The sequence below is a fragment of the Macaca fascicularis genome, chromosome 13 (assembly GCF_037993035.2).
Source record: "Macaca fascicularis isolate 582-1 chromosome 13, T2T-MFA8v1.1".
Lineage (NCBI taxonomy): Eukaryota > Metazoa > Chordata > Mammalia > Primates > Cercopithecidae > Macaca > Macaca fascicularis.
In genome coordinates this window covers 56583441-56604406 of record NC_088387.1, presented here as the reverse complement: position 1 = coordinate 56604406, position 20966 = coordinate 56583441, and the positions used below count along the sequence as shown (strand labels likewise).

At 47.2% G+C, this 20966-nt stretch overlaps 1 protein-coding gene across 7 annotated transcripts in view; it reads right to left on the bottom strand.

Moving 5' to 3' along the window:
- Nucleotides 1–17209: 17209 nt before the first annotated feature.
- Nucleotides 17210–20966, bottom strand: part of SPRED2 (sprouty related EVH1 domain containing 2) — a 126719-nt gene continuing 122962 nt past the window's right edge. For all 7 annotated transcript variants that reach the window (XM_065527022.2, XM_065527023.2, XM_005575727.5 and 4 more), the window contains one exon: nucleotides 17210–20528. In XM_065527022.2, coding sequence (XP_065383094.1) covers nucleotides 19860–20528 — 669 coding nt within the window. In that variant the 3' untranslated portion in view covers nucleotides 17210–19859. The remainder of the gene's footprint in view (nucleotides 20529–20966) is intronic.

Genomic DNA, 20966 nt, shown 5'->3' with positions numbered 1-20966 from the left:
AGGCTGGTTTTGAACTCCTAGGCTGAAGCAGTGCTCCCACCTCAGCCTCCCAAAATGTGGGATTACAGGCAATAGCCACCAGCCCACCCTGCATCAGCTATTTAAATGGCTCCCCACTGCCGCTGTGGAGTTCAGCAGGGGCTGCCCGTCAGGCAGGGAGAAGGAGGCCTTTCCAGGATGATTCTCTACCCTGGAGGCAGCGTTGGGCTCCTGGAAGGAGGAAAACCTCCAAGCCAGGCCTCAGGAGGTAGGTGGGAGGATGGGCAGGCTGCAAGCACATCCAGAGGGAAAGGCTGGGCCTGGTAAGACAAGTGTTGGGGGCTGGAGCAGAGACTGAAGGGAGCCGTTTTGGGTCTGGGGGGTCCAGGGGTTGGCAGAATGTAGAAAAGGGTATGCTTTAGGGTTCCTCTAAAAGATGGAAGGAACTGGCAAGCCTTGGCCGTATGGAAAGGATAAGTCCCGTCTCTGGGTTCTTTAGGTAACAAAAGCAAATGACCCCTGCAGCTTCCCCACGCCTGTTCAGAAGGCGCTTCAGCCAGAAAAAAGGCAAAAAAGCAGCGTTTTCCCAAATGTGTCCCTGGAAAGACAAAACCCATAGAAGGGGTTCACCAGAAAAAAGGCTTTTAAAAAAAGTGTGAGGCCGGGTGCGGTGGCTCAAGCCTGTAATCCCAGCACTTTGGGAGGCCGAGACGGGCGGATCACGAGGTCAGAAGATCGAGACCATCCTGGCTAACACGGTGAAACCCCGTCTCTACTAAAAAATACAAAAAACTAGCCGGGCGAGGTGGCGGGCGCCTGTAGTCCCAGCTACTCGGGAGGCTGAGGCAGGAGAATGGCGTAAACCCGGGAGGCGGAGCTTGCAGTGAGCTGAGATCCGGCCACTGCACTCCAGCCCGGGCGACAGAGCCAGACTCCGTCTCAAAAAAAAAAAAAAAAAAAAAAAGTGTGAGAAATGAGATGTACAGTCATTCCATCTCGGAGAATCACAACGCACGGAAACTCACCTGCAGCCCTGAGAAATAAGAGATCCGCAGAACCTGGGTTTCCCGTTTATTTTCTCGGGCAGCTCTCACTGCCTATGGAATTTCCCTCGTGCTCCTGCCCAGTGATGTTGGAGAAGACACTGCAGTCACTGGGCTGGGCATCTCCCCCATCAAGGCAGCCTCCTTAAGATCACGGGAAAGCCCCAGGCCTCACTGTAGGTTTACACCCTGTGTGCCCAAGCAGCCCTGAGAGAGGGCAGAAGTCAGTGATCCCAGGTCTCTTCCAGCTTCAGCACTCTATCCTGTTTCTGCAGCTCATGCCAATCAAATCTCACTTCGAGGGAATATCCATGGAGTGTGGCAACTTGGGGCAGTCATATTTGCTGGATAAATTTACTTATTTAATTCAACAAATATTTCTTGAATTCTTACTATGTGCCAGGTACTGTTCTAGGCATTGGGGATTCCAAAGTCAGTAAAATAAAATCTGGGGGAGACAGACTACAGACAAATGTAATAACTATATCATGTATATGTCAGCTAAGGACTATGGAGATAAATAAAGTATGGTAAACAAAAAGTGTGGGTGGAAAGGCTGAGAGAGGGATACTCTGTTAGATAAAGTGGTCCGGGAAGCCTTTTCTAAAGAGGTGACATGTGAGCAGAGACTAGGAGGAAGTGAGGGATAAAGCCAGGCGGAGATCCCAGGGCCGAGCATTCAGGCAGAAGAAACAGCAAGGGCAAACGTCCTGAGGCAGGAACGAGGAGGAACACGAGAACATTGTGGCTCAAGGGAATAAAAGAGGGGGAGCGTGTTAGGAGATGAGGTCAGAGTGAGTGGGGGCCAGGTCTCCTAGGACTGGAAGGTCAAGGTAAGAACTTCAGATTTTTAGTCAGAGATGAGAAGCCAGTGGAGGGGCATAATGTGAGGTACAAGGAAGAATTTCTGCTTTCTTTTTTTTTTTTTTTTTGAGACGGAGTCTTGCTCTGTCGCCCAGGCTGGAATCTCGGCTTACTGCAACCTCCGTTTCCCAGTCTCAAGTGATCCTCCTGCCTCAGCCTCCCAAGTAGCTGGGACTACAGACATGTGCCCCCATGCCTGGCTAATTTTTTTTTGTATTTTTCGTAGAGACGGGATTTCACCATATTGCTCAGACTGGTCTCGAACACCTGACCTCAATTGATTCGCCTTCCTTGGCCTCCCAAAATGCTGGAATTACAGGCGTGAGCCACCATACCCAGCCTTAAGATTTTTTAGAAAGAACTTGAAACTCTGGGTGATGGGAATCAGGCAGGGGCAGGTTCCGACCGAGCCCTGCAACCTCACCTGGACCCTTCCGCCTAGGAGGAAGACCCAGGTCACCTTAGGAAGCAGGAATGCTGCAATGACCCGACGCAGTGGAGATTTGTCCCCTTCTGTGTACAACATTCTTTCAGTAAAGGGTATGGTGTCAGCTGGCAGCATTGCTGCAGCACTAATGAAGTTTAGGAAGTGCTTAGCTGAAAAGGGCACGGGTGGGATAATTGAATTGGTGTCAGACACATAATGGTTTCGAGAGTCTTTTCTCCCTCATTTGATAAGAAGAGCCCTTTCCCTCACATCCTCCATAAAAGCTCAAGGAGAAAAGGATGTTCACCCAGCTATACATCAATCCTGTCTATTGACTACGAGTTTTGGGAAATCATATGGAGAAGCATACTTTTTACGAAGGCTTTGGGGACTGTTAATAGCAGGCTGGGCAAAGCACAGGAAGAGGCTACGAATGAGTGTTTTCCACAAGACGCTGCCAGGTGATAAAATATTAAAACCATTACCAACACTAGCGCTTCAAGGAATGGTCTTAATGATTCTGTCAGATATCTGGGTCCTGTGGTCAAATGGACAGTGAGTTTTTTGGGCTTCATCAAAAATAGCTTACTGGGTGCCAGGTTCTGTGCTAAACTCTTAGACATTTTCTCCTTTCATCTTCACAGCAACCCAAGAGGGAGGCGCTATTGTTATCACCACTTCACAGATGCAAAAACTGAGGCTTGCCCAAGATCACACAATTATGATGTTGCAAAGCTTGGCTTGAAATCTAAGATTGGGATTCCAAAGCCAATTCCAATGCTTTCCTTCTTTACTTCTCTGATTAAAAAACGTAAAGGTGGCCTGGCGCGGTGGCTCATGCCTGTAACCCCAACACTTTGGGATGTGGAGGCAGGAGGATCACCTGAGGTCAGGAGTTCAAGACCAGCCTGGCCAACATGGTGAAACCCTGTCTCTACTAAAAATACAAAAAAATTAGCTGGCCATGGTGGTGAGTGCCTATAATTCCAGCTACTTGGGAGGCTGAGGCTGGAGGATTGCTTGAACCCAGGAGGTGGAGGTTGAAGTGAGCTGAGACCACGCCATTGCACTCCAGTCTGGGCAACAAGAAAGAAACTCCATCTCAAATAAATAAGTAAATAAATAAATACATAACCTAAAAGAAAACAGACTACATCCATATACGGTTTAAAAAAAAAAAAGTACAAGAGCTTACAATAAAAATTAACTCTCTGTCCCACCAGATCCAAGTCCAGAGGCAACTACCGTTACTGCTTCCTTGTTTACCTTCCGACTAAAGAGAATACACACATAGATGTGTACACTATGGTCTACGTGTATATATATAAAATGGGTGTGCACTGTCCACACTGTCTGTACCTTGCTTTTGGCACTTAACATTTCTTGGAAGGCTTTAGCAAAACCTAACAAAGAGAGCTGCCTGATTTTAATATGGCTGAATAATGGTTCATAGTATAGATACAGAGGCACTTAACCAGTCCGCTCCTTAGGGACATTTAGGATGTCTAGATTTTTGCCATCAGCAACTATGCTGCAACAGTCATCTTCAGGGAAATGCCCCTGCACACGTGTGTGAGCAATGCTGTGCTTTTAATAATAAGAGCAAGATGATACCCCAGGACGGGTGGGTTCACTGGCCAGGTCACTAGCTCAGAGATTTCACTTGTAGCATCGCCAAGGCATTGAGGATGGCACCAAGAAGGCCGTGCAGGCCCTTGGCTTTGGGATATTCCATATGAACGACCCTCCAGGTTTGAGATACAGACCTGGGCACCCCAGGGACATTTCTGAATGTAAACAAGAATATGGATAGCAGGGGTTCCTCTTTCCAGCCGCCATTTCATCCCAGCACCCTTAGGGCAGCCAGGAACTGTAAAGATTGTCTGTGAAGACTGTTGCCTGGGCAGATGGGGACCTTCATGCCTGGATCACCGAAGGAGGCATGGACCAAAGTCCAGAGAGTTGAAGTAGCTTGCCCAAGGCCACACACAAGGTGGGGAGGACCTTGGCTCTAGCAGACCTGCACAACAGAGGTTTGTCTCGTCTCTGGTTGGTACTAAGTAAGGCTCAAGGATATCCTGATGCCCCCTCTAGGCCCAGGGGAGTGGGTGCAGTACCAATGAGTAGTGCCCTTGTCACTATTTCTTTCTTTCCCTCCCTCCCTCCCTCCCTCCCTCCCTTCCTTCCTTCCTTCCCTCCCTCCCTCCTTCTCTCTCTCTTTCTTTCTTTCGAAGGAGTTTTTGCCTGTTGCCCAAGTTGGAGTGCAGTGGCATGATCTCAGCTCACTGCCACCTCCACCTCTTGGGTTCAAGCGATTCTCCTGCCTCAGCCTCTTGAGTAGCTGGGATTACAGGTGCCTGCCACCATGCCTAGCTAATTTTTATATTTTTAGTAGAGACAGGGTTTCACCATGTTGGCCAGGCTGGTCTCAAACTCCTGACCTCAAGTGGTCTGCCTGCCTCGGCCTCCCAAAGTGCTGGGATTACAGGCGTGAGCCACTGCGCCTGGCCTCATCACTATTTCTTATATAAATTCCCACTATTTTTTTATTAGTCAGGATAGTATATGGTGGTAACAACATTTCGGGTAACAAAACCCGAAATTGTACTGGCTTATTACCAAGATTTATTTTTCACTTAGTCATTCACCCCCAACTCAGGGCACTCCCGTCAGCTGTCCTCCCTGTGGTGACCCAGTGACCCAATCTGCTTTCATCTTGTGGCTTGCCACCTCAATGGGTGGCCTCTAGAACTGCCCTGGGGGAGGGGCACATTGCTGGGACGGGGTATGGAGGATGCAGGCAGATCACGCACTGACCCTCAAATGTCTCACCCAGGTCACTTACAGCCCACTGGCCAGAATTAGTCACATGGCCATGCCTAACTGCAAGGGACTTGCAATGGCAGAGAGGGGTCTCCTGGATAGTCTTGAGCAGTATGTGTTTCTGCCAAGCTCCTGGGCTGGTGGGGCTGGCAAATATGGGCTGCTTTAAGCAGCGGAATGACCACAGGTCTGTGGGGAGGTTGTTAACAGTAGATTTGGGGACCAATATTAGCTTTCAGGTGCTACTCAATTGCTAATTCATCTGCAGGGGTCATTTATTTTTCCTAACCATCTTAATGTAAAACAAAACACACATACACAGAAAACCTCACAAAACAAATGTAGAGTTTAAGCTGAGTAAATAAATACCTCCGAAGGCAAGAAGAACTTAATCATTTTAGTTTTTGGACTCAGTGCTGTATTTTGCCGTAGCATTTCTAACACAGCTTTGGAAAAGTGAAGTTTTGAATTTCAGAGGTATAATATTCCACTTTTAAACAGAGGGCTGTCTAACCTCAACAGCGAACTTGCAGTCTGCCTGTGACCAAGGAGTGCGGAAGTCCTCCCTTCTCACAGTAGATGTTAGGTTGGAAGGTGGGGTTCCTGGGGCCGGCTAGCCAGTGGCCTGGGAAGCAGCTGAGAGCCTCTTCCATTTTCACTAACTGTGGACTTGGTCTCTGGATCATCCTGCTTCTTAGGCCCTGGTGCTCCAAGAGAACATTGAGTTTTCCCCGAGAGGCCACCACACCCACCGTGTGGCCCCTCCTCCCGGCCAAGCTGCAGCCTGGAGGTCAGCCTGACCCTCAGGGACTCCCAGCTCTGGGCAGAAGCCTCATCACCCCTGCCAAGGTATGTGTCAGCCTCAAGGCAGCACACAATGTTTTGGTAACTTGCAGAGGCTGAATCCTAGAAAGACCGCGTGTTCCTGGCCGCTGGACGCCAGCCTTGGTGATGCTCTCGCTCCCGCCCCGGAAGCCCGATGCACCTGCTGGGAGTCAGCACTGGGCCAGGCCTTCCAGCCAGCTCTGCCAGCACATATTTCTAGGCTCAAGTCAGACTTGGGAAAGCATGGCCCTCTCCTGGCTCCACATACTGCTCCCCCTGCACCCATGGAGCAGCTGACCCAGTTTTTGGTAGAAAAATGAAAATCTTTACCAGTCAGATGAGAGGAGAGGAAGCAAATGCCACGCTGCCCTAATTTAGCCCAGACACAGCCCTCCTTCTGAGGAAGGGACGAGGAGCTTGGGCCTTCTCACTCTCTCTTTTCAGAGCATTTGGAACAAACTCCCAAAATACCAGAGGCTGAGTGCAAACCTCCTTTGCTGTCATCAAGAGGGAGGATGAATCATGCAAAACACGCAATTTCTATCATCCCAAAATACTGCATATATACTTACATTTAGTGTCATTTTACATGTGCAAGGTATTTTTTTAAAAAATTCTTTTCTCTTTCACTCCCCCCCCCCTTTTTTTTTTTTTTGCTAAACCAAAAACACCAGCTGTAAAACCCACTGCTTCCTTCCCCGCCAAGTCTGCAGTGGCAGGAGGCGGCGGCAGCAGACAGCAGGGCCCCCTGTGCTCTGAGTCAGGCCTCCCTCTCAGTGGCTCCCTGCCTGCAAAACAAACTTAAAAGCTGGTGAATGGGACGTAGGGGCCCACAAGCATGCCGGGAGGCCTGAAATATTTGCAGAGGCACACACTGTTCGCAGAATGAAAGGCCACTATGTAAATATCTGGGCCCGGGGTGAGGCGAGGCATTCTGAAAGTGGCTTTTCTGTTTGTCGCATCAAGCCTGCGAGGAAGCAAAGGCATTCATTCAAAAACATCACGCAGGAGCCACACCACAACTTCCTGGCCCCAGAGGGTAGACTCAAAAGGGACCACAGCTCTGAGGCCTGTGTTTCAACCTTTCTCCTTCACTGCACGTTGCACAAGATGGTTCTGTGACAGCCGACAATGTCAGCTTTTAGGGATAGGCAGACAGGATCGATTTTCTCTCCTTTGGCAGGGAAAAGGCTTTTTTGGAAGACACTCAAAAGGCAACCATAGTTACTGATGGAGCATGGCAAGCATGAGACAGAGGCAGCTATTACCCAGGCTTGACAAAAGAGGAGAAAACGTGGGATGGATTTTGCATCAAGCCCCAAATATTAATTCCACAGACCCGAGGATGAGTGTAGAAGCAGAGCAGGCACACCTGACACCCCTCATGGCATCCCCTTCAGATTCCTGGGAAGCCTCACAGAAACAAGAACCTGGTATCAGCTCCCTGAAAGACGACACCATGAGCCAGGCAGAATGTTCCCCAACCACACTGTCCCGGTGATGCATTTAGAACATTCTTGGATTTCACACCATCCATGTTGCCCCCTCCGAGCCAGAACGGGGCAGACAGCCCCAGGAAGGAAGGAAATAGTTTTGTTTCACTCAATCTCTGTCGGTGATAGTCTTCCACTTGGGCAGGAATTATCGTCTAGGTCAGACAGAACCCAGTTTCATCTTCTCTTTCCACCTCTCTCCAAAGCAACAAAGACTGCGACTTCCAGCATACAACAGAAAGAGAGAGAGAGAGAGAGAGAGCACTAGTTGAAGACACACATCGTATTTTTCAGGTGTTTAATTGCTAGAGGAAGTATCTTCAACAGTGGTAGAAAGGGGAGGGTGCTAACAGTGGCTGCTCAAAGAAGCTATGTAAACTACATTTGATTCTCTAGTTTAATCAGAGATTTTAAGAGCTGAGCAGAAGATTCAACTGTAGGCTGGCTCAGAAATACCCCAGATAATGCTCACCAGGCATGAACATCTGAGCTAGGCGGGCGTAGATCCACAAGCGGAAGCTGCCAGCACCCAAGTGGGAGGCTTAGGACAAGGCATTTGCCTTGTCTGATGGCCAAGGCCAAGCCTGGATAGAGGGCTCTCCACGCAACGCAACGGAAAAATACCAACAAGGGGCTGGAGAAAAGATAGCCTGAAGGGGAGAAAACTGCCCTCAAGGGCCAGAGGTAGCAGATCTCTCTGAACATTACTACTCTGCAAGAAACAGAGGCTCCTCTTAGATAAGTGCAATTTAGTGTCCTCTGAAAGACACAAGAAGATATGGTTTCAATGGAACTGGCCTAAGAAGGAAGGGGAACAACAAAACAGTCTAAGACAAGAGATACAAAGGGAGCTGTCTAAAATAAGAAGGCAATACAAAGTAACCAAAAATAGAAGACCAGAGTCAAAGCTGCATTTGAAGAGAATGAGAGCAGTATTGACTACAAAACAGCCTGTTAACCAAAGAGAGGGAAAGGCCACACACTTTGTTCTCAGGATCTCTGTACACTCTTAAAAATCACTAAGGAGGCCAGGCACGGTGGCTCACGCCTGTAATCCCAGTCTTTTGGGCGGCCAAGGCAGGAGAATTGCTTGAGCCCAGGAGTTTGAGGTTAGTGTGCTATGATTGCACCACTGCACTCCAGTTGGGGAGACAGAGGGAGACCTTGTCTCAAAAAAAAAAAAAAAAAGACAAAGAAACAACTATATTTTCCAAATAAAAAATATTTTAGAGAAGAGAATTACTGGCTTATATTTTGAAAACCTCTTTAATTAATAGAAGACAGCTGGATTCTCGTATCTGCTTCTGAGTTCAATCTGTTGTAATATGTTGTTTTGGTTGAAGTATACGAAGAAAACCTGATCTTAGATATGTTGTTGGAAAAGGGAAGAGAGTTTTAATAGCCTTTTGAGAGATCCTTGTAGGTAGTCTTTGATACTCTGCCAAAACTCATAGGTGATAGTTTCTTAAAGGTTAGTTGTGGGAGGTTGGGCGTGGTGGCTCACGCCTGTAATCCCAGCACTTTGGGAGGCTGAGGCGGGCAGATAACCTAAGGTCAGAAGTTAAAGACCAGCCTGGCCAACATGGCAAAACCCCATCTCTACTAAAAATACAAAAATTAGCTGGGCATAGTGGCAGGTGCCTGTAATCCCAGCTACTCGGGAGGCTGAGGCACAAGAATCACTTGAATCCGGGAGGTGGAAACTGCAGTAAGCTGAGATCGCATCACTGCACTCCAGCCTGGGTGATACGAGCAAAACTCCGCCTCCAGAAAAAGAAAGGTTAGTTGTGGAATCTAAAACCACATCACTTGGTTACATCAAAATTCATTATGGGGGCTGGGCAAGGTGGCTCATGCCTGTAATCCCAGCACTTTGGGAGGCCAAGGCGGGAGGATCACTTCAGGCCAGGAGTTCAAGACAAGCCTGGGCAACATGGGGAAACCCTGTCTCTACTAAAAATACAAAGATTAGCCAGGCATGGTGGTGTGTGCCTAGAGTCCCAGCTACTAGGGATGCTCAGGCACGAGAATCACTTGAATCCGGGAGTCGGAGGCTGCAGTGACCCGAGATCGCGCCACTGCACTCCACAGCCTGGGCGGCAGAGTAACACTATCTCAAAAAACAAAACAAAACAAAACAAAACAAAAAATACTAAAACAAAAACCCAACATTCATTATGGGTCTTTCACTCTGAATGGATCTTTTACCCATGCATGATTTTTTAACAGCAATACATTGGTCATTTGGAAGATATTGGCTCTATGAATTATGTAGATTTGAAAGTTGACACGTTTCATTTTCATTATACAATATATATTTAAAAATCACATTTCCTTTGCTCTTGTCTCCCAAACTGGAGTGCAATGGCATGGTCTTGGCTCACTGTAACCTCTGCCTCCTGGGTTCAAGCGATTCTCCTGCCTCAGCCTCTCGAGTAGCTGGGATTACAGGCACCTGCCACCATGCGTAACTAATTTTTTTTTTTTTTTTTTTTTTTTTTTTTTTTTTTTTTTTTTGAGACGGAGTCTCACTCTGTCACCCAGGCTGGAGTGCAGTGGCGCGATCTCGGCTCACTGCAAGCTCCGCCTCCCGGGTTCACGCCATTCTCCCGCCTCAGCCTCCGAGTAGCTGGGACTACAGGTGCCCGCCACCACGCCCGGCTAGTTTTTTGTATTTTTAGTAGAGACAGGGTTTCACCATGTTAGCCAGGATGGTCTCGATCCCCTGACCTCGTGATCCACCCGCCTCGGCCTCCCAAAGTGCTGGGATTACAGGCTTGAGCCACCGTGCCCGGCCGCCTAACTAATTTTTGTACTTTTAGTAGAGACGGGGTTTTGCCATGTTGGCCAGGCTGGTCTCGAACTCCTGATCCGCCAGCCTCGGTCTCCCAAAGTGCTGGGATTACAGGCGTGAGGCACTGCACCTGGCCAAAACCGCATTTCTTAATGTCACCACCAATTTCATGAAAAAAAAAAAAGTCTATTGGGAAACTGTCAAGACAACAGTAGCAGATACACATTTTACAAAATTCTAATTTTTGCTTGAATGCTCAGATTTTGTCACTGACAACAAAACTGTCAGTTGTCTCTTTGAAGTAATAGGCTCAGTTTGCTCATTTTTTTGAGAACGTGTATGCCAAATACCCCTTCCTGAATAACCATACAAGATAATCATAATGACAGTCCGTCACTCTTTCAAGTAAAAGTGGTGTCCCATGACAAAAGCAGTTACTTCAGCTTGCAACTCAAAACAATTGCACAAAAGCTTTACTTCAAGACAATAATACCTAACTGTGCAACAGAAGTGCTTTACATATATATTCCATTTTGTCACACAAAATATTAAAAAGATATTTTTAATATATCTTTTTATTTTAAAACTCAAGGGTCAATATGTATTAAAAGTATTTATTGCTTCATCAAGTACATTCTTTTTTTTTTTTTTTTGAGACGGAGTTTCGCTCTTGTTGCCCAGGCTGGAGTGCAATGGCGCAATCTCAGCTCACCGCAACCTCCGCTCCACAGGTTCAAGCAATTCTCCTGCCTCAGCCTCCCGAATAGCTGGGATTACAGGCGTGTACCACCATGCCCCGCTAATTTTGTATTTTTAGTAGAGATGGGGTTTCTCCACGTTGTTCAGGCTGGTCTCGAACTCCTGACCTCAGGCAATTCACCCGCCTCGGCCTCCCAAAGTGTTAGGATTACAGGCATGAGCCACCACGCCTGGCCTGTTTCATCAAGTACATTCTTAAGTGAAACCGGCATTTTTTTCTAAGAACATGCAACGATTAGACTAGCAGAGTTTGGTAGCCCGCTTTGACTAGCGCTAAGTTTTACCCTTCGTTGTTTCTGCATCATCAATGTAAATATCAACACAGTGGAAAAAATCAAACACCGTCTTATTAAGATGATTTTAACCTCAGGGATTTCCAGGGGTCTCTCTGCAGACCACTCTTTGAAAAAGAGTACTATAGCAAAAAAAAAAAAAAAAAAAAAAAAAAAAAAAATATATATATATATATATATATAATTTTAAAGAGGACAAAGTTAGGAGTATAATTTAATAAAAGGGCAAGATGCAAATGATGAGCAAATACAATAAATACGGAAGACTGGAGAGTCAACCTATGAATTACATAACCCAAAGGAAGAAACTTGAACTGTAAGGAGCAGGAACAATCATTGAAGGCCGGGCATGGCGGCTCACATCTGTAATCCCAGCACTTTGAGAGGCCAAGGTAGGAGGATCGATTGAGCTGAGGAGTTTGAGACCAGCCTGGGCAACATAGTGAAACCCTGTCTCTACAAAAATAATTTTTAAAAAAATTTAAAAAAAGAAGAAATCATCAAAGACATACTAGAAAAAAATTCTGAGTTAAAAATCTGATTCTATATATGAAAGGGCTCACTGAGTTTCAGGAAAAATTAATGCCATACACAAGCCAAAGGGTTTAATGACAAGATCATCCACGTTTTAAAAAACCATTACTGATGAACAAAAACTGGTCAACACTCACACAGGTCTTTTTCACAACAGTAAATGTCAAGAAACAAAGGTCATCTATACAGGACATTCAGAGGGAAATGTTGGCCAAGGATTCTGTATTCCGCCAAGTCATTGGGTGTGTGTGCATGCAACAAGAAGACATTCTGGCTTATGCAAAGCTCAGAAAATAAAAATCACTTTTGTATTCTTCCTGGGTACAAAATCCTCTTGCCCTTCCAGTCAACTCATATTCACTGAGAAGATTAAAAATGCTGAGTTCACTGCTGACTTCGGACATTAATGGGAATGCCTTACAACCTTAAGAGGAGAGAACACTCAAGAAATTTACTCTGAATTCATTGGAGAACTCAAGGAAATGGATGAGACATATATCCATTTAACCAAATGTTTGGGCAGTTATCTTACCTTTTTCTAATTGGATAAAAAAGTTTTTTCATGTGAAACTGTAAAGAAGGATAAGGTAAATCTGTATGTATTCACACGCAAAGATGTCCAGGATATATTTTTAATTAAAACAACATAAACAGCTTTCAGAGCAATCAATATAGGTAGAATACATGACCCTATTTTAGTTCCCCTCCAAAGGGAAAACACACATGTACACATATACAAACACACACACACATACATCTATGTATAAATGCACAGAAAAAAGTCCAGAAGGACACAGAGTGGTTACCTTTCATGTGACAGAGGAATGTCAGGAGTTGAACTGTGTCCCCCTCCTACACCCCAATAAAATTCAGAGGTTGGAATCCTAACCTCCAAGACCTCATAATGTGCCTATTTGGAGATAACATCTCTATTTGGAGATAATAAAGTTAAAATCAGGTCATCAGAGTGGGCCCTAATCCAATATGACTGCTATCCTTGTAAGAAGGGGACATTGGGACACAGAGACATGCACAGAGGGAAGATGATGAGAACAGGCCTGGAGAAGATGGAGATGTGCAACCCAAGGAGGGAGGCCTGGAGCACATCCTGCCTTGGCAGCCCTGCGATACCCTACTTTGGACTTGCAGCCACCAGCCTGCGGGACCACAAATTTCTATTGTTTAAGCCACCAAGTTTGTGGTATTTTGTTATGGCAGCCCCAGCAAAACGAGACTGGTATTTTTATATTGTATGATATTTTACTTATTTATTTATTTAGAGACAGAGTCTTGTGCTGTTGCCCAGGCTGGAGTGCAGTGGCTTGATCTCAGCTCACTGCAGCCTTCGCCTCCCAGGTCCAAGCATTTATTGTGCCTCAGCTTCCTAAGTAGTTGCGATTACAGGCGTGCGCCACCACGCCTAGCTAATTTTTGTATTTTTAGTAGAGACGGGGTTTCACCACGTTGGCCAGGCTGGTCTTGAACTTCTGACCTCAAGTGATCTACCCGCCTCGGCCTCCCAAAGTGTTGAGATTACAGGCATAAGCCACTGCACCTGGCCTGTATGACATTTTAATAACTACATATGTTACTTCTATAATCACAACCCCTTCTTAAAAAAAAAAAAAAAGAGACATAATGAGGGGGAAAGGGTACCAGGTATGATCATTACATAATAACTGCCTTTTTCCTCCTTTATAAATACACATGCTTTCCCCCACAGCACCAATAGCACCAGGGGCTGCTCCAGCTGAGGAGATGGGGCAGGCCCTGTTTTGCACAGTCACAACTGGCATCTGTTCCTACAAAATGTTAACAGGATCATCTCCCTTCATTCCATGCGCCTAGTTCAGTGCTTAACAAAGGAAGAGTCGTTTTTCTAACCATCTCACCCCACGAATTGGAAAGACCACAGGCTTGCAGTGAGGATGACTACATCGGCGGGCACTTTCACGAGCATCCTCCCCACACCCCTTGCCCCTGCCATTCACACAGATGGCCCTGTGAGTGCCTGCTCCAATGCCACAATACACAACTAACAAAACCCAGCCTGTGAGGCCTGTAAAATAGAACTCCTCTAACAATACTTTTTCCCCTGGGAAGCGTCCTGCTTTTCTGGGAGGTGTCCACCATTCAAGGGAGTGGGTGGTGGACCAGCATCAGGGCAGCAGCAGGGAGGAAGAGCAGAGGCTTGACTTGCAGGAGGCAACCCCCAAAGGCCAGAAAAGCGGGGTGGAAGGTTCAGGCAGGCAGTCCTCTGGAGACAGTGCTCCGATCCAGGACAAGTGCCGCTGAGCAGGACACTGCCCTCTGGGTAAAACTGCTCCCACAGAGGCCACTGGCTTTTTCCCAGTTGCATGCATTGGCTCCCAGAAACCCAGCCAGCCTAGTGCACTTCTGCAGCCATCCCTGGAGCCATGAACATCCCTGGAGGGGTTGGCAAGAAACTGAAATCAAATTCAGATCAAATAGAAGTTAAGAAATAAAAATCTCAACACACAGGATGTAGATCTAAATACTCACAACATATTGATAATGCGCTTCAGCCTCCTGTGCCTTGAAAGAGGCTGTTCTCTCGAGTTCCCGATGTTTCCTCAGGGCCTCAGAATAAAAAAGGGACTGAGAAAAGAACCAGCATTTTTGGAGCACCTGCTGCGTATCCCACTGTAACTAAAGCATACCGTTTAACCTTCATGCCAGCTGAGGGTAGGTATTATCCCACTTGTTAAATCTGAGGAAACTCAGAAAGGTGAAGTCACTTGCCATGGCAGAAAGGCTGTCCAGCGACCTTGATGGAGTTAGGTGTAGTCGGTCCTCTGTATCCATGTTTTCTGCATCTGTGGATTCAACCAACCTCACATTGAAAATATATTCATTTAGGCCGGGCGCAGTGGCTCATGCCTGTAATCCCAACATTTTGGGAGGCCAAGGTGGGTGGATCACTTGAGGTCAGGTGCTTGAGACCAGCCTGGCCAACATAGTGAAACCCTGTCTCTACTAAAAATACAAAATTAGCCGGGTGTGGTGGCGGGTGCCTGTAATTCCAGCTACACGGGAGGCTGAGGCAGGAGAATCACTTGAACCCAGGAGGCAAAGGGTGCAGTAAGCTGAGATCATAACACTGCACTCCAGCCTGGGCAACAAGAGCGAAACTCAGTCTCAAAAAAAAGAAAGAAAAGAAAATATTCATTAAAGTGTTTTAATAGAGGTTAAGAAAAAAACAAAACAGGCCGGGAGCAGTGGCTCAAGCCTGTAATCCCAGCACTTTGGGAGGCCGAGATGGGCGGATCACGAGGTCAGGAGATCGAGACCATCCCAGCTAACACAGTGAAACCCTGTCTGTACTAAAAAATACAAAAAAACTAGCCGGGCGAGCTGGCAGGCGCCTGTAGTCCCGGCTGCTCGGGAGGCTGAGGTAGGAGAATGGCCTAAACCTGGGAGGCGGAGCTTGCAGTGAGCTGAGATCCGGCCACTGCACTCCAGCCTGGGCAACAGAGCGAGACTCCGTCTCAAAAAAAAAAAAAAAAAAAAAAAGAAAAGAAAAAAACAAAACAAAAAAAGGGCCAGGCATAGTGGTTCAGGACTGTAATCCCAGCACTTTGGGAGGCTGAGGTGGGAGGATCTCTTGAGCCCAGGAGGTCAGGACCAGCCTGGGCAACATAGTGAGACCTCCATCTCTATGAAAAAATTTAAATAACAGTTAACTGGGCAAGGTGATATGCACCTGTAGTCCTAGCTACTCGGGGGGATGAGGTGAGAGAATCACTTGAGTCCAGGAGGTCAAGGCTACAGTGAGCCATGATTGTGCCACTGCACTCCAGCCTAGGTGACAAAGTGAGACCCTGTCTCAAAAAAAAAAAGGGGGGGGATGGTTGAACATGTACAGACTTTTTGTTGTTGTCATTATTCCCTAAACAATACAGTATAACAACAATTCACATAGCATTCACATTGTATTAGGTATTATAAGTATGATTTAAAGTATACAGGAAGTGGGAGGTTGAGGCTGTGGTGAGCAGTGTCGCACCACTACTCCAGCCTGGTCAACAGAGTGAAACCCTGTCTCAAAAAAAAAAAAAAAAAAAGGATACAAGAAGGAGGATGTGTATAGGTTATATGCAAATACATCAGGGACTTGAGCATCTGTGGATTTTCTATCTGCAGGGGGTCCTGGAACCAATCGCCCATGGATACTGAGGGTTACTGTTCTCTCTCTACATGTGCTTCCTCACTTGTAAGGTGGAGAAGAATCCCGTATTCCGCAGAAAGTTAAACATGACGTTGGTGGTATGCCTAGTTCCTGGCCTAGCACATAGGACACCAAAGACAAGCTATACTTGAGACAGCCTGAGGGCACCCCAGAAAACCAGACGGACAGGATAAAGCTCTTGACTGTCGCCCACTTGTCAAGGCCACCAGCAGGGAGGGAGGGAACAGAGGCATCAGAGTGAGGCCTGGTTCAGGAGTTGGCTAGCCCAGCTCAGCCTGGTTCAGCCCTTGCCTCCTGGGACCACAGGTTACCTGTTACTCACCCTAAGCTTCAGTTGCTTAACTGTGACACAGGGATGACAGGAGAGCCCTGTCTTGCAGGGAGCATGAAGGCAAGTGAGCTTGCAGGACTCTTTCCCCACTCCTCCACGTCCTCCTCTCCCTTCCTAACTTCCAGCATCTCTCCATGCTTCTTACCTTTGCCAGTGGCTTGGGGAAATCACCACCTCTAGGAAGAGTTAAAACTGAAATGATACATAGGGCCCCTCCTATATATCTCCTTTTAAGGGCCCTACTCCTTTCTCTAGAGAAACGTTTTTCTGTGACCCTCAAAAGACCTCATACTTTATTTCCTCCTGGGGATTGTCACTGTAGCTCTGGAGCATCCAAAGAGTCCATTTGGAAAAGGAAAGTGGGCCAAAGAGAGCTGCTCGGAGGGGACCAAGCATCTTACAGTGTTAACTGTTTTCTGCAAGAAATTGTCCTCCAAACTACACACACACACACACACACACACACACACACACACACACACACACACACCCCTGAGGTTCAGCAGGGATCAGTGGAAAACAACTTAGAGGAAGTACAGCTGTTCCCTCGGAGGAGCGCTCACTGGGGAAGCCAGGCCTAGGAAGAGGGGGTGTTCCTGGGCGGTGGCCTGCAGCCTTCCTTTCACTGAGGCATCCGAGCCCAAGGAGCTGCAGTCTCCCCTTGGGAATATGACATAACCATAGGAGGAAAGGGCCTTGAAAAAACAGACTGGTGTCCACATGTCCTTTGGCACAGGAAGCCCTGTCCCATCCTGTATGTGGGAACTCCAAGATCTGCCAACGCTCTAGCATCACCCCGTCTCCAGCCAGACAAATACCCCAAAGCCAGCGATCTGATAGGATGTGTTTATATTTACACGGTACATTTTAAAGCAATGGCTACATTGGTCATACATATTAGAAACCATAAAAAAAAGTTAAGAACTAAAATGTACATCATACACTTGTATATATATTTTTTACACAGAGGTAAAAAGGCTTATTATAAAAAAATCAATACAACAGGGTTTTTAGTATACAGGTAAAGAATGAATTATGCTTCAGGCACTTTAATTTGTTAATGTGAGCAAATAGCTTGGGGGGTCGGGGAGGCTTCTGGACAGAAAATCTTTTGGTTAATGTTTTGTTACCACAGATACAAAAATAAAATCTGAATAATTTCTCTCAAATGATTGATGTCAGTATGGCAAAGCTGACTGGGAAAATACTACACACTGTCCAGCTGCAGTGTGGCAATTAGAGAGACGTATTTACATAAATGTCCCCATGGCTGTCTTTGTGCCCTTAACCGATGCCTTCGCAAACCAAAAAGTATACGTGGAGTAAGATTTGCTAGCATAACTCTTAAAAGGGTGGAAAAGGACAAGGGGTGAAAGGAGAGAAACAGGTTACAACTAAATAGAGGTGACAAACAAAAAACTGCCGGGATATGTGCGTTCTTATTGAAATAAATAGGGGCACTCGAACTGAGGTCTAAGGAAATGAACATTAGTGTTGTGCTTTGTAGAGAAGAGACCCTAGAGAAAGACCCCAAGGAGGTGCCTCTGGGTCGGGGGCAGGTGGTCTCTCAACAGCACTGGAGGCTGGCTGAAGGTTTTCTAGATGTTCTCCAGGCATGGATGAGGTTCTCTTTTCTTCCATCAATCCAGATGGACAGCTCTCTGCTCCTTTTCCAAACTGGAAAGCCTAAACCAGTTACTCCAACGAATGAAGACGTCACTAACAGACTCATAAGCACACTGGGTATTTACACCGGTTATCTACTAAAGAAACGTGATGAGCTTGCGGACGAGCTGGAAACAGCCCCAGGAAGGTGAGCACAGCTAGCACTTGCCCAGTATGATTGACAGACTGGAAAAAAGTCCCTTTCCTTGAAGACTGGTGTCCTGTGTGCAATAAAGGAGTGGGGAAAGGAAGTGGGGAGCAGGCCACGTCTTCGGATGGCCGTTACCACAGAAAGATAGTGGCAGGAAGAACAGCCGGCGTCCACAAGCCCGTCCCCGGTGGTCTCCACGAGGTTCTGATTGTACTATGCTAGGTATAGGTAACCACTCTTCACTTTTCTTCTTTCTTCAATAAGAAGATTTGGCTAATCCTTGCGACATATTAGAAAAATACTCTTTTCCAGCTATTAGAAGCCTCCTCAGAAGCCTCCTCCGTGGCAAGGTGACAGGCAGAACCAGTTGGCTGACCTAACCACCTGTGCACCTAAAGTGGCGAGTCTGGGTTTGGAGTTGCAGGAGAAAGACACTTAGGCATTGGAAGGGTTTTTACATATGGCCTTGTTTTTTCCCCAAGTATAAATGAGGAATTTGGTGATGTGAAATCGAGTCCAAAAGGAAAACAAAAACATAAACCCATGAAGAAAATGCAACCCACCACTCTTCATGACATTTAAAAATCCCCTCTCCCCATTAATATAAAATAGCCAGGGGTTGGGGGGAAGCTCCCTATGGTTTTATTCACCATAACCTTTGTGTTTCTCAATTGGAACTTGTTCGTGGGAACACTGGTTTGTGTTTGAGGAAACTATTTGGTTTGCAAAACAACAAGCAAAATTTCTTACTTCACTAGTATCCTATTCTAATATTGCTAAATTTTTAGAAGTGGTGGCAACACAATTTAAAAAATGGTCTACTTTAGGGGTAACGGGGAGGCTCATAGAAACCTGAAATCCCCATTCTAGCCCTGGTCCAAGAGGATGCAATGCAGTTTAAGGAATTTTCCTGATTCTCACAAGTTAATCTGAAGTTAAGGCTCAATTCTCAGTCTATTACGGGTGAGTGTTTTGCATCAGTGAATCATTTCAACAGATTTTGGGGGGGCAGAAAATGATGATGGGCTAAAGATAGAAACTGCAGCTTACATGGGAAATTTGGCTTTAGAAAAGTTAAAGCGATATTGTTTTGTGGTACAAGTTTGTTAACTAGCTCACCTCCTATACATAATAACTGACTGTAGGCTGAGATACTTCTGTTGGGTTTCATCATTCTCACATCCCATTTCCGCAGAACCAGATGCTTGCTAGCGACAGGCAAGGTGAACCAAGAGAAAGAAAGTCTTCGACGCTCTTGGAAAAATCAATTACAAAACCCACCGAAAATCAGCAGTTCCAACTGCAGACTCCTTTGAACTGGAAGAGGCGGGGGAGGAGGAAACAGGAAATCAACACATGGATGAGACAGTTAGCTTGGTTACAGATTGTTAATAGTACAGGAGTCTGTGGCGAAGGTTCCTTCCTCAGAACACTGTGCGAGCGTGTGTGTATGGGTGTGGCTGCTGCAGTGTGGGCGGCGGGGGGAGTGGAGAGTCTACCCGGCAGCGTCCCTGGCTGGAATGGTGCCTCAAGGTACCAGGGAGCTGGGAGGTCTCTTGCCCTCCTCGCTCCTTGGAGTGGAAGGGAGCGGGGGAGAAGTTGAGGGTATGTAAGAGACGAGTTCCCCTGTGGCTGCGGATGGAGGAGGGAGAAGGGAGGGAAACTGAGTCACGCGGCCGCTTTGTGCTTCCCGCCACAGCACCTACACATCACTCCGCAGTGGTAGCAGGCCCGAAGGGGCAGGTAACAGCACATACAGGGGGCCAGGAAAGACAAGGCAATAAGAGCCATCCACCGGAGGCAAAACTTCTCGTCGCTAGTATCGCACGAGCAAGGGTCTGTATAGTCTCCCTCGGGGTCCGACATACAGTGATAGAGCATGCTGTCCGCGCACCACATGCAGCTCACCCGGCGGATGCAAGTTCTCACGGAGTCGGGCGCGTCCTGGCAGTGACCCCTGCGGTTCTCCTCGTGGTTGAACATGTCCCTGCAGTACACGCACCGCGAGCGCTCTCCGTCCTCCTTCCGCCGCCGCGACTTGCCCCGGGACGGCTGCGTCTTGATCACGCTGCCCCCGCGGCCTTTGGGGTCCTCACCGAGGCCAAAGTCTGAGGAGTCCACGTAGGGGTAGTTGTAGTCGTGCTTGGGGACCTCGCCCTTGGCGAATCGCACGTAGGAGGAGTCCGCGTCCTCCGAGGGGTCCGGGTACTTGCCCCTGACGGGCGCGTGCCGGTAATCCTCGTACCCCGTCATCCAGATCTTCTCCCGGGGGTTGATGCGCACGATCTCCTCGTCGTCGTCTGGGAAGCTCACCTGGCGGTAGGGCCTTGGCATCGGCTGTCCCGTGAGAGAGGAGACATTATTTTACAGCAGTGGCCAAAAAACCAACATACAAAAAACAAAAAAACCCCACCTTCTCCCTCCCTAGTCGTCCAAAATGCACCTTTCTCAAGAACTCCCCCACGGTGCTCCGTGAAGAAACAGACCCCTCCTGAAACTACTGAATATCCTGTCGTCCAGTCAAAGATGTATTTCAAAGAGTCTCAATCCATTACTGGGCCAGGAAATCAATTTCGTGGGTTGAGACCAGCAGTATTTTCCCTTTCTGGTGACGCACTGCCATACAGGCAGGGGAGTGTGCATATGGCAGGGGCACAGTGTGATGCGTTCTCAGGAGCATGGCACACTCAGATCAAGAGGCAGAATAGGACCTGTGCCCCAGTGTATCTTCCGCCTCCCTCAGGGCCCTCCTAGCCCCAGTGTGAGGGCTACACT